The sequence below is a fragment of the Nerophis ophidion genome, linkage group LG09 (genome assembly GCF_033978795.1).
Source record: "Nerophis ophidion isolate RoL-2023_Sa linkage group LG09, RoL_Noph_v1.0, whole genome shotgun sequence".
NCBI classification, from domain to species: Eukaryota; Metazoa; Chordata; class Actinopteri; order Syngnathiformes; family Syngnathidae; genus Nerophis; species Nerophis ophidion.
Window position 1 is genome coordinate 49,138,562 of NC_084619.1, and position 16,992 is coordinate 49,155,553.

Below are 16,992 nucleotides of genomic sequence, written 5' to 3' on the forward strand. Positions count from 1 at the left end.
ATGTCATTCAAAACAGGAAGTAAATTTTCAATCTGCAATACCTGCAGTGAGCAAACTTGTCCAACAGATGGAACCATAGCACGATTATAATTTGAGCTGTCTATTTTCCAGGTGAGAGGCAGGATTTATGATCTACAATAAACTTACAGGGAGCAGGGAAGCGAGGAAACAGCAGACCACTCGATGATGTGAACAAAGGGACACAAGGAAGTGATCACAGCGCCACTATAAATAGTGTGTCTGCTTTAGCAATCATTATAACAATATCACTAATACTTCAAGCCACAAATAGTACTTTGAGTATTGTTGATAGGATGACACGTTTTAAATGGTTATTTATCCAATTTTATGGGTGGCATAATGGAGCTCCTACTGGCTCCGCTGTAAGCTGACTTTTATTTACATATATTTTATATTTGGACTCCATTAAAAAAAAAACATCTGTGGTCAAATCTTTCATAATGATTGTGCACAAAAAAATAAATAAATAGAGCAGTTTCCCTTTAAGACACAATCACACATAATATCTAATAATGTCAAACATGTTGATTAACGGTCCAGTAGAATTAGATGTTGTCTTTGTGTTGGAGTGTAACCTTGACTCACACCCATCATTTTAAATAGAGCTTATGCTGCTTTTTCACTCTTTTGTGGTGGTGACATTTTGCTACCTGGAAGGGAATGACAAAACATTTTAGTTAGTGTTGACGTAACTTAATCCTTTTAAACTTTTTCCACAAAAAAACGAGTGGAGTTTGCAAAATTGAATTGCACGTTTGTAACAGGACAATAAAATTATTATAATTAGTAACACTTCGACAAAGTCAGCAATTAAATTGTGTACGAGTGACCATGCCAGGATTAAGATGACTAAACTCAAAAGACATGGTTTGTAAATATGAAAATAGAAAAACGGCAGGACATTATGAACATGCAATATTCATGGGAATGTTCCATACCGTCTGCTTAGTGTCGGCCTCACAGCCTGCTCTCCTTTGTTTCTCTCCCCCTGCTGTGAGGTAAGGGGCCTGTCAGTCACATGATGATATGTTGTGCTTTCAAAACCATGTTCCGCGGTTAATTTTTGGGTGGGACAAATGCATCTTTTTCCAAAAATGAAATATTGAAGGGGCACTTCCCCCCTGTGATGTGCCTCCGTCTTTGGGATTAGACCCCGCCTCCTCAGCCACCTAGTCAACGTGCACAAAGGGTATGAGTGCAAACATGAAGCGTGCATTGGTGTGTGTGGTGATGGCTGCCTGGAGCCTTGGTAAGGTCATTTGAGGTGAGCATGTCAGGTTATATGATGTTTGACCACATTTGTTTCCCCTGACAGGATGTGGCAGCCAGACGGTGCACCAGCGAGCAGAGAATGTGTACGCCATGAAAGACGACTCAGTGACGCTGGACTGCAGCTATGAAAACTCTGGAGCAAACGACTACATTTTGTGGTACAAACAGGACGGGCAGGCGGCACCAAAGGTCATCCTGAGCCTCTCCATGAGGGGTCAGGGCAAGACTGAGAGCAGCTTTGAAAAGAGGTTCAGCTGCAGCATCAATGAGACCGCCAAGCGAGCTCCTCTGAAGATCCAAGACGTGCAGCTGAGCGACTCTGCTGTCTTCTACTGCGCCATGCAGCCCACAATGACTGACATCTCTGCTGCACCCACACAAAAACCTCTGTGGGCTCCTCATCCCACTGTGGCTGTTTGAGAGCTGGTTCTGAGGAGATTTTCACAGCTTTTGTCATTGTCAGGACATGACAGGCGTGGCAAACTGCAGATGTTTTGTACTTACATACCTTAATTGTTTCCAAACCATGTTTGTAGCACGGCAGTAAAGGGCTGCTCAAACACAACAGAAGTCATCATAATAGACCCACAAGCTGCGGAAGCTAGTTCTCCATCACCTAAACAGACTCAATCAGTCCACGAAGACGTTTTAGTAAATTTTTTGAGGAATTTGGGAAACTGAAACTGCCCCTGAAATAGAAACGCTCTGCGTGCCGATGATCTGTATGTAAAAGTAAATCACCTTCACAGGTCTGTCTCTGCTATGCCTATCTTCAGGTACATCTTCCTTAAACCTATTATTTGCATCTTTCTGTGGCCAATTGTTTAGTTTTAAATGACGTCACGTCCGGCTCACATACCACTCATCAAATATGCGTGGTGGTCAAGCCAGTGTCTGTTCTCAACGGGTAATAGGCGGCATTTAGCCTTTCTCGAAGAAAAATGCCCTATGCTTGCCATTGTGAACTGAAACCAAAATGACCTTTGTGTGGAAAAAAGCCACCCCCACATTTTTTCATATATTGGCCCGCACTAGTCTATGAGCCGCAAAAATATACGTTATGAATTGACTTATTTACACAAAAATATTTTGTAAATGTTTATTCACATACCTTAATTGTTTCCAAGCTGTAAACGGCTGATCAAACACAACAGAAGTCATCGTCAAGGACCCACTAGCTGCGGTAGCTAGCTCTCCATCAGCTACAAAGACTCAATCAGTCAATGGTGAGGGTTTAGTGAATTTATTGAGTAATTTGTGAAACTGAAACAATGCAAATAGGATGCTATTGTAAGTTAACACTAACCAAAACACCTTTAAATGTGTAGGCATACTAGCTAAAGCTAACAACGCTAGCTTCATTACATTTCGTATGAATAAGCGTGAAAAGACTTCTACAGACATCACACATGGGGTGGTTCAAAAAGTAAGAATTTCAGTTAAACTATGAAACTTACAAATGTTACTTGAAGTGCTAACTGAAGAATAATTTCAAGCAAAAATGCAATAGACACTAATTCCTGGTTTACAGCATCAAATCAGGAAGTACAGGTTAAGCCTGCAATACCTGCTGTGGACAAACTTGTCCAAAAGATGGCGCCATGGCACAACTAGAATTTCAGCCATCTAATTTCCAGGTGAGAGGCATGATTTATGATCTACAATAAACATGCAGGGAGCAGGGAAGAGAGGAAACAGCAGATCACTTGATGATGTAAACATAGGGACAGAAGGAAATGATCACAGCGCAGCTATAAATAGTTTGTCTGCATTAGTGCTCATAATAACAATATCACAATCAATATCACTACCACTATCTTGTGGACGGGGGGCACAAGTCCGGTGGCCATGGATGAAGTGCTGGCTTTCCAGAGTCGGGACCCGGGGGTGGACCGCTCGCCTGTGCATCGGTTGGGAACATCTCTGCGCTGCTGACCTGTCTCCGCTCGGGATGGTCTCCTGCTGGCCCCACCATGGACTGGACTTGTGATTTAGGGATATATAAATAAACATTGATTGATTGATGATCACTAATCCTTGGTTAATATTCACGTCCTGAAATGTAACTTGAGTATTGTTGATGCTTTTCCAATGGTTATTTATCCAATTTTATGGTCGGAATAATGGAGTTCCTATTGGCTTCATTGTAAGCTGACTTTTATTTAGGTTTATTTACTATTTGGACTGCATTAAAAAAAATCCATCCGTCGTCATGTCTGTCATAATGATTGTGAACGATTGGCAAAATTACCCGAAAAGTGCACTTTCCCTTCAACACATAATTGCACATTGTATCTAACAATGTTATATGCTGTGTTGGATCCACTATGGATTGAACTTTCACAGTATCATGTTAGACCGGCTCGACATCCATTGCTTTCGGTTCCCCTTGTGGGGGGGATGGGGGGGGGGGGTTGCCCACATATGAGGTCCTCTCCAAGGTTTCTCATAGTCATCATTGTCACCGACGTCCCACTGGGTGTGAGTTTTCCTTGCCCTTATGTGGGCTCTACTGAGGATGTCGTTGTGGTTTGTGCAGCCCTTTGAGACACTAGTGATTTAGGGCTATATAAATAATCATTGATTGATTGATTGATTAAGGGTCGAGTAAAATTAGGTGTTGTCTTTGTGTTGTAGTGTAACCATTACTCACACTCAAGTTACTCTTTTTTAAATAGAGCTCGTGCTGTTGTTTCACTCTTTTGTGGTGGTGATATTTTGCTACCTGGAAGGGGATGGCGAAACATTTTAGCTAGTGTTGACGTAACTTAATACTTCTAATCTTTTTCTACAAAAAACGAGTGGAGTTTGCCAAATGTCATTGCACATTTCAATCAATGTTTATTTGTATAGCCCTAAATCACAAGTGTCTCAAAGGGCTGCATTTGTATGACAATGAAAAATATTCTGATTAGGAACACTGTTAGACAAGATTAGCAATTAAATTATGTACAAGTGACCAAGCAAAACTTAATATGACTAAACTCAAAAGACATGGTTTCTAAATGTGAATATAATATTAACAATTAACGACAGATCTTTCCAGACCCTCTGCCTGGTGTCGCCCTCACAGCCTGCTCTCTTTCGTTTCTCTCCCTCTGCTGTGAGGGAAGGGGCCTGTCCGTCACTTGACGATGTGTTGCACTTTCAAAACAAAATAATTTATACCTCAGCGGTATATTTTTTGGGAGGGACAAATGCGTCTTTCTCCAATAATGAACTATTGAAGAGGCACGTCCCACCAGTTACTACACCTATGTATGTGATGTGTTTGTAAAGCACCTCCCTCTTTGGGATTAGGCCCCGCCTCCTCAGCCACCAAGTCAACATGCACAAAGCTATGAGTGCAAACATGAAGCGTGCATTGGTGTGTGTGCTGATGGCTGCTTGGAGCCTTGGTAAGGTCATTTGAGGTGAGCATGTCAGGTTATATGATGTTTGACCACATTTGTTGTCCTCTGACAGGATGTGGCAGCCAGACGGTGCACCAGCCAGCAGAGAATGTGTACGCCATGAAAGGCGACTCAATGAGGCTGGATTGCAGCTATGAAAACTTTGGAATCAACAACTACATCTTCTGGTACAAACAGGACGGGGAGGCAGCACCAAAGATCATCCTGAGCCTCTCAATAATGGGTCAGGGCAAGACTGAGAGCAGCTTTGAAAAGAGGTTCAGCTGCAACATCAATGACACCGCCAAGCGAGCTCCTCTGAAAATCCAATACGTGCAGCTGAGCGACTCTGCTGTCTTCTACTGCGCCATTCAGTCCACAATGACTGACAGCTCTGTTGCACCCACACAAAAACCTCTGGAGGCTCCTCATCCCACTGTGGCTGTTTGAGAGCTGGTTCTGAGGAGGTTTTCACAGCTTTTGTCATTTACAGGACATCACAGGGGTAGCAAACTCACCAGACTCCAAAAGTTTGCTGGACTTAACCGTTAATTTGTACATTCCTTAATCAGTCCCTCCAGGATTTCACAATGTTTCCAATTCACGCAAGTTCAACCATTAAGCGCGCCCCTTAACTGTTAAAAAAAAAACATCTGTTGTCAAATCTCTCATAATGATTGTGCACAAAAAAAAAAAAAAAAAAAAAAAAAAAAAGCAGTTTCACTTTAAGACACAATTACACATAATATCTAGTAATGTCAAACATGTTGATTAACGGTCCAGTAGAATTAGGTGTTGTCCTTGTGTTGGAGTGTAACCTTTACTCACACCCATCATTTTAAATAGAGCTTGTGCTGCTTTTTCACTCTTTTGTGGTGGTGACATTTTGCTACCTGGAAGGGAATGACAAAACATTTTAGCTAGTGTTGACGTAACTTAATCCTTTTAAACTTTTTTCCACAAAAAAACAAGTGGAGTTTGCAAAATTGAATTGCACGTTTGTAACATGACAATAAAATTATTCTAATTAGGAATACTTCGACAAAGTCAGCAATTAAATTATGTACGAGTGACCATGCCAGGATTAAGATGACTAAACTCAAAAGACATGGTTTGTAAACATGAAAATAGAAAAATGGCAAGACATTATGAACATGCAATATTCATGGCAATGTTTCCAACAGATCGTTCCAGACCGTCTGCTTAGTGTCCCCCTCACAGCCTGCTCTCTTTTGTTTCTCTCCCCCTGCTGTGAGGTAAGGGCCCTGTCAGTCACAGGATGATGTGTTGCGCTTTCAAAACAATGTTCAGCGGTTAATTTTTTTGGGTGGGACAAATGCATCTTTCTCCAATAATGAAGTATTGAAGGGGCACTTCCCCCCTGGGCTTCACGGTGGAAGAGTGGTTAGTGCGTCTGCCTCACAATACGAAGTTCCTGCGGTCCTGGGTTCAAATCCAGGCTCGGGATCTTTCTGTGTGGAGTTTGCATGTTCTCCCCGTGAATGCGTGGGTTCCCTCCGGGTACTCCGGCTTCCTCCCACTTTCAAAGACATGCACCTGGGGATAGGTTGATTGGCAACACTAATTTAGCCCTAGTGTGTGAATGTGAGTGTAAATGTTGTCTGTATATCTGTGTTGGCCCTGCGATGAGGTGGCGACTTGTCCAGGGTGTACCCTGCCTTCCGCCCGATTGTAGCTGAGATAGGCGCCAGCGCCCCCCGCGACCCCGAAAGGGAATAAGCGGTAAAAAATGGATGGATGGATGGACTTCCCCCCTGTGATGTGTTGTGAAGTGCCTCCGTCTTTGGGATTAGGCCCCGCCTCCTCAGCCACCAAATCAACGTGCACGGAGCCCAGGAGTGCAAACATGAAGCGTGCATTGGTGTGTGTGCTGATGGCTGCCTGGAGCCTTGGTAAGGTCATTTGAGGTGAGCATGTCAGGTTATATGATGTTTGACCACATTTGTTGTCTTCTGACAGGATGTGGCAGCCAGACGGTGCACGCCATGAAAGACGACTCAGTGACGCTGGACTGCAGCTATGAAAACTCTGGAGGAAACGACTACATTTTCTGGTACAAACAGGAGCATCTTCATGATGGGTCTGGGCAAGACTGAGAGCAGCTTTGAAAAGAGGTTCAGCTGCAGCATCAATGACACCGCCAAGCGAGCTCCTCTGAAGATCCAAGACGTGCAGCTGAGCGACTCTGCTGTCTTCTACTGCGCCATGCAGCCCACAATGACTGACAGCTAAGCTGCACCCACACAAAAACCTCTGTAGGCTCCTCATCCCACTGTGGCTGTTTGAGAGCTGGTTCTGAGGACGTTTTCACATCTTTTGTCGTTGTCAGGACATCACAGGGGTGGCAAACTGGAGATGTTTTGTTTTTTTTCTCTCACCAGACTCCAAAAGTTTGCTGGACTTAACCGTTAATTTGTACATTCCTTAATCAGTCCCTCCAAGATTTCACAATGTTGCCAATTCACGCAAGTTCAACCATTATGCGCGCCCCTTAACTCCGTCCTATCCTCCCAGTTTGCCTGCAAAATTTGGCCAATCATTGACATTATTGCCTATTGAATATGTGTAAGCAGCACACAAACGCAACACAACTGTTAACCAATCAAATGATTGGTTAACTGTTTAGCGATGTTTCTAATTCACGCAAATTCAACCCGTATGCGTGCCCCTTAACTTTGTCCAATCCCCCCAGTTTTACACAACAATTTGGCCAATCATTACATTACGATAGCACATATAAATAAGCATGAAAACACTTCTACAGACATCACACGTGGGACGGTTCAATAAATAAGAATTGTTTCAGTTAAACTGTGAAACTTACAAACGTTGCTTGGAGTGAAAAATGAAGAATCTTTTTGAGCTAAGACGCTGTGGACGCTTATTCCTGGTTTATGGCATTCAAAACAGGAAGTACATTTTCAACCTGCAATCCCTGCAGTGAGCAAACTTGTCCAACAGATGGAACCATAGCACAATTATAATTTCAGCTGTCTATTTTCCAGGTGAGAGGCAGGTTCTATGATCTACAATAAACTTACAGGGAGCAAGGTAGCGAGGAAATAGCAGACCACTCGATGATGTAAACATTGGGACAAGAAGAAGTGATCACGTGGTGGTCAAGTCAGCGTCTGTTCTCGAATAAAAATGCCCAATTCTTGCGTAGTTTTTGGCTGTACAAACTATTTAAACCGCAAAAAGGATAACATTTTCTTCAGAGTTCCTCAAAGGGGTAATATAGAGATGAACAGAAGAGTACAAGATTTTACAAAATTCCGCCCGATTGTAGCTGAGATAGGCGCCAGCGCCCCCCGCGACCCCGAAAGGGAATAAGCGGTAGAAAATGGATGGATGGATGGACGACACAAAAGTGGCACTCACTCCAGTCCAAAGGAGCAGAGTTGAAGAATGCAGAAGTCTGCAGTGACCACTTCATTAAAGGTTTGTTTGATATACTTTTAACGTTTGTGTTTCCCATTTAAGTATTATCTTGATAACGAGTGTTTCGAAAAGCACCAACTCGGCGAGTATAACCTTGACAATGGGATCGTCCTGCTTTAACATGAAGCTGCTGTGCCCTCATCCTCACTGCATCTCACCCCAGCCATACTGAGAATCATCATTTAGGGAGAAGTTGTGATGGACAACATTCAAGACCTGCCAAAAGCTGTGTGCATTCTCTTTGGACTGCATCTGGACTACCCAACGTCTATGGAGTTAAGATTTCCAGTTCATCCAACAGGTACTTTTGGAGCTGGGTCATGGTGAACTGAAACCAAAATGACCATTTTCTGGGCTATTAACTACACCAGGATTTAAGCAGCACCCACAAAATTTTAGGAGAAAAATATATTTTTCCACGTATTGGCTCACATCGAACTATGAGCCACAGTTATATACGTTATGAATTGACTTATTTACACAAAAATATTTTGTAAATGTTTATTTTTATACCTTAATTATTTACAAACAGTGTCTGTAACACGGCAGTAAACGGCTGATCAAACACAGCTGTGGAACCTAGCTCTCCATCAGCTAAAATGACTGAATCAGTCCACAGTGATATTTTTGTGAATTTATTGAGGAATTTGTGAAACGAGTGACCATGCCAGGATTAAGATGACTAAACTCAAAGGACATGGTTTCTAAATATGAAAATAAACAAACAGTAAAACATTGTAAACATGTAATATTCATGGCAATGTTCCCAACAGTTCATTCCAGACCGTCTGCTTAGTGTCGCCCTCACAGCCTGCTTTCTTTTGGTTCTTGCTCACTGCTCTGAGGGAAGGGGCCTGTCAGTCACATGATGATGTGTTGCTCTTTCAAAACAAAATCATGTATACCTCCGCGGTATATTTTTGGGGGACTAATGTGTCTTGCTCCAAAAGAGGAAGTATTGAAGTGTCACATTTCCCCCAGTACTACACCTATGTATGTGATGTGTTTGTGAAGTGCCTCCCTCTTTGGGATTAGGCCCCGCCTCCTCAGCCACCAAGTCAGATTGCACACAGCACAAGAGTGCAAACATGAAACGTGCATTGGTGTGTGTGCTGATGGCTGCTTGGAGCCTTGGTAAGGTCATTTGAGGTGAGCATGTCAGGTTATATGATGTTTGACCACATTTGTTGTCTTCTGACAGGATGTGGCAGCCAGACGGTGCACCAGCCAGCAGAGAATGTGTACGCCATGAAAGGCGACTCAGTGACGCTGGAGTGCAGCTATGAAAACTCTGGAGGCAACGACTACATCTTCTGGTACAAACAGGACGGGCAAGCGGCACCAAAGTTCATCCTGAGCCTCTCCATCAGGAGTCAGGGCAAGACTGAGAGCAGCTTTGAAAAGAGGTTCAGCTGCAGCATCAATGACACCGCCAAGCGAGCTCCTCTGAAGATCCAAGACGTGCAGCTGAGCGACTCTGCAGTCTTCTACTGCGCCATTCAGCCCACAATGACTGACATCGCTGCTGCACCCACACAAAAACCTCTGTAGGCTCCTCATCCCACTGTGGCTGTTTGAGAGCTGGTTCTGAGGAGGTTTTCACAGCTTTTGTCGTTGTCAGGACATCACAGGGGTGGCGAACTGGAGATGTTTTTTGCTTCTCACCAGACTCCAAAACTTTGCTGGGCTTAACCATTAATTTTTACATCAGTCCCTCAAAGATTTTGCGATGTTGCCAATTCACACAAATTCAATAAGTATGCGTGCCCCTTGACTTGATCCAATCCCCCCAGTTTTGCCACACAATTTGGCCTATCATTACATTACGATAGCACATATACATAAGCATGAAAACACTTCTACAGACATCACATGTGGGACGGTTGAATAAGTAAGAATTGTTTCAGTTAAACTGTGAAACTTACAAATGTTGCTTGGAGTGATAAATGAAGAATATTTTTGTGCTAAAACACTGTGGACGCTTATTCCTGGTTTACGGCATTCAAAACAGGAAATACATTTTGAACCTGCAATCCCTGCAGTGAGCAAACTTGTCCAACAGATGGAACCATAGCACAATCATAATTTCAGCCGTCTATTTTCCAGGTGAGAGGCAGGATTTATGATCTACAATAAACTTACAGGGAGCAGGGAAGCGAGGAAACAGCAGACCACTCGATGATGTAAACATAGGGACACAAGGAAGTGATCACAGAGCCACTAAAAATAGTTTGTCTGCTTTATATTCAAGGCACAAATAGTAACTTGAGTAATGTTGACGCTTTTTAAATGGGGAGCTCCTATTGGCTCCTCTGTAAGCTGACTTTTATTTACATGTATTTTATATTTGGACTTCATTTTAAAAAAAACATTTGGCGTCAGGTCTTTTTACAATGATTGTGCACAAAATAAATTAATTTAAAAAACAAAAAAGCAGGTACCCTTCAAGACATAATTGCACATAGTATCTAACAATGTCATACATGTTGATTAATGGTCAAGTAAAATTAGGTGTTGTCTTTGTGTTGTAGTGTAACCGTTACTCACACTCACAATACTCTTTTTTTAAATAGAGCTCGTGCTGCTCTTTCACTCTTTTGTGGTGGTGACATTTTGCTTCCTGAAAGGGAATGACAACATTTTTTAACTAGTGTTGACATAACTAAATCCTTTTCATCTTTTTCCACAAGAAACAAGTGGAGTCTGCAAAATGTCATTGCACATTTGTATGATGACAACGAAAATTATTCTGATTAGGAACACTGTTGGACAAGGTTAACAACTAAACTATGTACAAGTGACCATGCAAGGATTAATATAACTAAACTCAAAAGACATGGTTTCTAAATATGAATATAATATTAACAATTTGCAAGATATTATAAACATGTAAATTCATGGCAATGTTCCCAACAGATCTTTCCTGACCCTCTGCTTAGTGTCACCCTCACTGCCTGCTCTCTTTCGTTTCTCTCCCCCTGCTGTGAGGCAAGGGTCCTGTCAGTCACATGGCGATGTGTTGCACTTTCAAAGCAAAACCATGTATACCGCCGCGGTATATTTTTTTGTGAGGGACAAATGCATCTTTCTCCAATAATGAGTACCCCTGGTACTACGCCTGTACGCATGTATGTGATGTGTTTGGGAAGCGCCTCCCTCTTTGGGATTAGGCCCCGCCTCCTCAGCCACCAAGTCAACGTGCACAAAGCTGTGAGTGCAAACATGAAGCGTGCATTGGTGTGTGTGCTGATTGCTGGTTGGAGCCTTGGTAAGGTCATTTGAGGTGAGCATGTCAGGTTGTGTGATGTTTGACCACATTTGTTGTCTTCTGACAGGATGTGGCAGCCAGACGGTGCACCAGCCAGCAGAGAATGTGTACACCATCAAAGGTGACTCAGTTACGCTGGACTGCAGCTATGAAAATTCTGGAGGCAACGACTACATCTTCTGGTACAAACAGGACGGGCAGGCGGCACCAAAGTTCATCCTGAGCCTCTCAATATTCGGTCAGGGCAAGACTGAGAGCAGTTTTGAAAAGAGGTTCAGCTGCAGCATCAATGACACCGCCAAGCGAGCTCCTCTGAAGATCCAAGACGTGCAGCTGAGAGACTCTGCTGTCTTCTACTGCGCCATTCAGCCCACAATGACTGACAGCTCTCCTGCAGCCGCACAAAAACCTCTGTAGGCTCCACTGTGGCTGTTTGAGAGCTGGTTCTGAGGAGGTTTTCACAGCCTTTGTCGTTGTCAGGACATCACAGGGGTGGCAAACTGGAGATGTTTTTTTTTATTCTCACCAAACTCCAAAAGTTTGCTGGACTTAACCATTAATTTGTATAAATCTTACATCCAGGATTTCACAATGTTGCCAATTCACGCAAGTTCAACCATTACGCGCGCCCCTTAAAGGCCTACTGAAACCCACTACTACCGACCACGCAGTCTGATAGTTTATATATCAATGATATACTTTCGGTACAGACAAGGCTTTTTTATCAGCACCAAAAGTTGCGAACTTTATCGTCAATGTTCTCCACTAAATCCTTTCAGCAAAAATATGGCAATATCACGAAATGATCAAGTATGACACATAGAATGGACCTGCTATCCCGGTTTAAACAAGAAAATCTCATTTCAGTAGGCCTTTAACTTTGTCCTATTCTCCCAGTTTTCCCACACAATTTGGCCAATCATTGACATTTCAAAGCTAGATAGATAGATAGATAGATAGATAGATTGATAGATAGATAGATAGATAGATAGATAGATGGATAGTACTTTATTGATTCCTTCAGGAGAGTTCCTTCAGGAAAATTAAAATTCCAGCAGCAGTGTACAGAGTTGAGATCAATTTAAAAAAAGTAAAAAGTAAATAATGGGGGTTTAAATGGAAACAAAATAGAGAAATATTACAATAAGAATAAAAAATAAAAAGCAACAATGGGAATAAAAATATAACAGTAAAATAAGAATATAACAAGAGAAATTTGGCTGTAGTGACCATGTTATGAAAATGTATTGCACTGTTATTGTTTTGCATCCCCTGTCATCCGAGTACCCTCCGCCCCAGAGAGGAGTTGTACAGTCTAATGGCGTGTGGGACAAAGGAGTTTTTGAGTCTATTAGTCCTGCACTTGGGATGAAGCAGTCTAGCACTGAACAGGCTCCTCTGGCTACTGATAACGCTATGCAGAGGGTGACTGGCATCATCCAGGATGCTCACTAGTTTGTCAACAGTCCTCTCCTCTGCCACCGTCACCAGTGAGTCCAGTTTCATTCCGATTGTAGAACCGGCCTGCCAGAAGCTGAGCCAGAAGGCAAAGCTCTCGGTCTACCGAGCTATCTACATTCTTACTCTCACCTATGATCATAAAATGTGGGTCATGACCAAAAGAGTAAGATCGCGGACATAAGCAGCCGAAATTAGTTTTCTCAGAAGGGTGGCTGGCATCTCCCTTAGAGGTGGGGTGAGAAGTTCAGTCACCCCAAACAGACTCGAAGTAGAGCCGCTGCTCTTTCGCTTGGACAGGAGCCAGCTTAGGTGGTTCGGGCATCTCATGCGGATGCCTCACAAGCGTCTCCCTAGGGAGGTCCTCGTTGCACGTCCCACAGGGATGACACCCCGCGGCAGGCCAAGGACCAGATGGGTGGATTACATCTCCTCTCTGGCCTGGGAACGCTTCGGGATCCCCCTGGAGGAAGTTGATAATGTTGCTCTGGAGAGGGAAGTCTGGGAGTCTCTGCTGGAGCTGTTGTCCCCGCGACCCGATACCGGATAAGCGGTTGAAGATGGATGGATGGATAGAATATGTCAGAGCAGCACACAAACGCAACATAACTGTTAACCAATCAAATGTCTCCCTGCATCGCTCAACATCTTCACTTCCTAATTTACGTCACCAGGGATTCTGTGACGATCTGTCACATTCTTGTCTTGTTATGTTTCCTTAGTTTGTGTTTATTTCCTGTCAGCACTCTTATTTTAGTTCCACTTCGTTCATGTCTCCCGCAGCGCTCGTTTCCCTTACCTGTCCATGATTGGCAGCCTGGCACACCTGGTTGCAGTGGCCTTGCAGTTGCCTCGCCCTCCAGTCAGGGCTCGATGATGGTTTCCTATTTCCTGTTTCCTGTGTCAAAGTTCCCTACACTATTTCCCAGAGGTGGGACCAAGTCATTGTTTTGCTAGTCACAAGTAGGTCTCAAGTCTTAGCCCTCAAGTCCCGAGTCAAGTCCAAAGTCAAGACTGAAAAATCTCAAGTCAAGTCCCAAGTCCTGCATTTTGAGTTTCGAGTCATTTCAAGTCATTTTAACCAAAGAGTAATATATTTAAACAGATTGTGTATGCTTTGAAAACACTGTATGTATTTATTATAAAAAATAGTACTTACATTGCACTTCATAATAGCACTATTAATCAGTTATTTTAACCACCTAACTCGTTCTTTTACAGAATAAACACATTTGAAAAAACAAGTGCAACTGTACTTATTTGCACACAAGTGTTAACATTGTATTTCCATGGCATATTGCATTGTAACTATAGTTCCACAGCAGATTCTATTTAGGTTTTACCTTATCTCATTGATCTCATCTCATACTGTATGTGTGTTGATGTGTGCGTACACATAAAAAACATAACAAATACATGAACATAGCAATGAACAGAGTTGTACTTTTTAAATGTCAGGTCCTTGTGCAACATGTGCACATGTTCTTAATATAGTATACATTTTAACTGACCTTTATTTGACCATGTTTGTCTTTTTTAGGTGGCTAAGTGCCGTCTAACGTTACGTTACTGTGTGTGATACATTGACTAATGTAACGTTATGTATAGGTACCTCATGTAACCCTGTTTACAAAAAATCACTTGACAAAAAGTATGAATAAGGTAGCAAACTGCAGTGGATTGAACAGATTGCCGTGTTTGCAATGACGTTATAACATCTTATACTGTAAGTAGACGCAGTATTGGCAGGTAGACAACAAAGCGTTTTCCTGCTCAAATGACCGGACTGTTGAAAATAGGAATCGGGGGATTACTCTTCACAAGTAAGATTTAACACTAACGGATATTGGTTGTATTTTGTGAAAAGAATATTACCACAGAGTTGAGAAGGAGCAAAGATCTTCAATATTTGTACGTGAACATTAGGGTTGGGTATCGAGTATCGATTGGAACCGGGACTAACCTTCCGATTCTCCCGGAATCGTTCAAAAGTTTAAATTCCGATTCCTAGTTTTGATACCCAGTCCATCGACCGGAAAAAAAGAATAAGTCCACCGACTGGAATAAGAAGCCACTGAACACCAACGAAGAAGCACCCACCGCCGGAAGTGTTAGCATAGCCGAGCTTATGTAGCCGAGCGAGTCAGTCAAGCATGGATAGCGGGCGTCGGCGGTCGAATGTGTGGCTTTATTTTACTAAATAAAATGAAATATTGGCTAAATGTAACACGTGCGACAGGACTGTTTCGTGCTTAGGAGGGTGCACGTCGAACATGATGAAACACCTCCAAGTTCATGGAGTACAAATAAATGCGTGTCCCGTCTTCGACGCGCTGCGCCGACCGTCCTCCTCTGCCTCTTCCTCTGGCTCCGATGCCCAGCCTGGCACCTCGGTGACTGCACTGCAGTCCGAATCCGGTAAGTAAAACAATATATATGCAATGAATAATGTGTTTTGCACCAACGTTGAGGCAGCTAACAAATTAGCCCGCGTATTTTTTCATAGATAATTTACAACCTGCCTGCCAGGCTCCGCGATGTGCTCAGCGTACTCCGTTCACCGTAGCGGCAATGTGGAAGATGTCGGTGCCACAGACGGAAGAGTGCCACGGAAAGGTCACTGCACACATAGTCAAAAGACTGCATCCCATTTCAGAGGTGGAATCTCCAACATTTAGGTTAGTTAAGCAATAACGTTAGAGCTAAGCTAATTGATACTAAGCTAAACAGTAACTGTAACATTACATGTTTGTTTATGTTTGCAGGGATATGGTGAAAACTCTCAACCCAAAATACATACCACCTTCCAGAGACTACCTGGCAAACACATTGACATGGTACAAGAAGAATCGGAATCGAGAATTGTCAGGAATCGGAATCGAAACAAAAAATCGTAATCGTTCGAATTGAAACGATACCCAACCCTAGTGAACATCACAAATTAATCTTCTGGGGGAGGATGACCCACCTACAGGGGTTTGGTTTACAAACTTTCAGCCACACCTGAAACAAAATTCACCAGCCGCTACTGATTATGAGGCATTCTCATTTTAGGTAAAGTATAAGACAATACTTTCTTAACAGTATAATTGTAACCAGGAATATGTCTTCAAGAAACAATATTCAAATACTAACATTTTTGGGTAAGACAGAATTTGGTTTTATTATGAATCCAGTGAAAACAGATTGGTGGTTCTAGCTAATATAAAGACTTTCAGGTGTTTATATATGTTTATGTTGAAGTATTTGGCAGACGCTTTTATCCAAAGCGACATACATAAAAAATACATATTTAACAATCACTGTAAACATTATCATTTAAGTCAATTCAAAATAAATTATTTGCTGTTGCAGCAACAGAGTTACAGTCTATAGGTCCCTAAGATACATAGATATCTAATGTATTCATACATTGTTTATGTAGGATATATGCAAGTATATATCACCTAATTATATTGTTTCTTCAACTTCAAAATAGCTGACCGTTTTTCCCCCCCTTTTTTGGGAATATATTCCCATTTTTGATCTCAGACGTCTGGTCACTTATAGCATATAAGAATATTGTTAAGCAAGTTATGAATAATTAAACAAAACATGTGTCCTTAATCATAGCTAAGCGTATCACAAAACGCATGAAAATCAGTGGTATTCAGTGAGGTAAGATGAATTAAATGTGCTGACAGTTCATTGCTCCTGCCAGATGAATTGCACTGAGTGGAGCGGATCACCACTCCAAGAAGGCGGCCCCATGTCTCGTCAGCGCCAGTAGGCAGTAGCAGAATTGTTTTCTTATAAGATGTCTATGGTTACAATGTTAGCAGTGAGTTTACAGCCTCACTGATTTAACTACACAGCAAATAAAAGTTACGTTACTTAGCCAATAAACATTAGCTGACATTCAAAACATACCGTTTTTTGTGCAACTTCAAATGTCGAACGAAGTTGGAAGTTGTTGTGTCTCGTCTGTAATCTTCGAAACCACATGCTTTGCATACGGCCTTCCCTTTTGCCAGACCCAAAAGCGATCCTGTCCTGTCTCCCTGTAATGTTTGACTGATCTTGAATGGGATTGTGCTGAAAATGTTTATTTCCCCTTGGGAATTAATAAAGTATTTATGA

At 42.4% G+C, this 16,992-nt stretch overlaps 1 pseudogene and 3 gene segments (V, D, J or C); all 4 read left to right on the top strand.

Annotated features, from left to right (window-relative positions):
- The first annotated feature begins 98 nt into the window (after positions 1 to 98).
- On the top strand, positions 99 to 3,249 carry LOC133559401 (T cell receptor alpha variable 38-1-like). The segment is given in 2 exon segments: positions 99 to 1,270; positions 1,337 to 3,249. Coding segments are annotated over 2 exon segments (435 nt in total).
- Positions 3,250 to 4,621: 1,372 nt separating this feature from the next.
- On the top strand, positions 4,622 to 5,554 carry LOC133558722 (T cell receptor alpha variable 38-1-like). The segment is given in 2 exon segments: positions 4,622 to 4,691; positions 4,759 to 5,554. Coding segments are annotated over 2 exon segments (447 nt in total).
- A 998-nt stretch (positions 5,555 to 6,552) lies between these two features.
- LOC133558723 (T cell receptor alpha variable 38-1-like) lies at positions 6,553 to 7,573 on the top strand (annotated as a pseudogene).
- Positions 7,574 to 8,511: 938 nt separating this feature from the next.
- On the top strand, positions 8,512 to 10,119 carry LOC133559399 (T cell receptor alpha variable 38-1-like). The segment is given in 2 exon segments: positions 8,512 to 9,281; positions 9,349 to 10,119. Coding segments are annotated over 2 exon segments (396 nt in total).
- Positions 10,120 to 16,992: the final 6,873 nt, after the last annotated feature.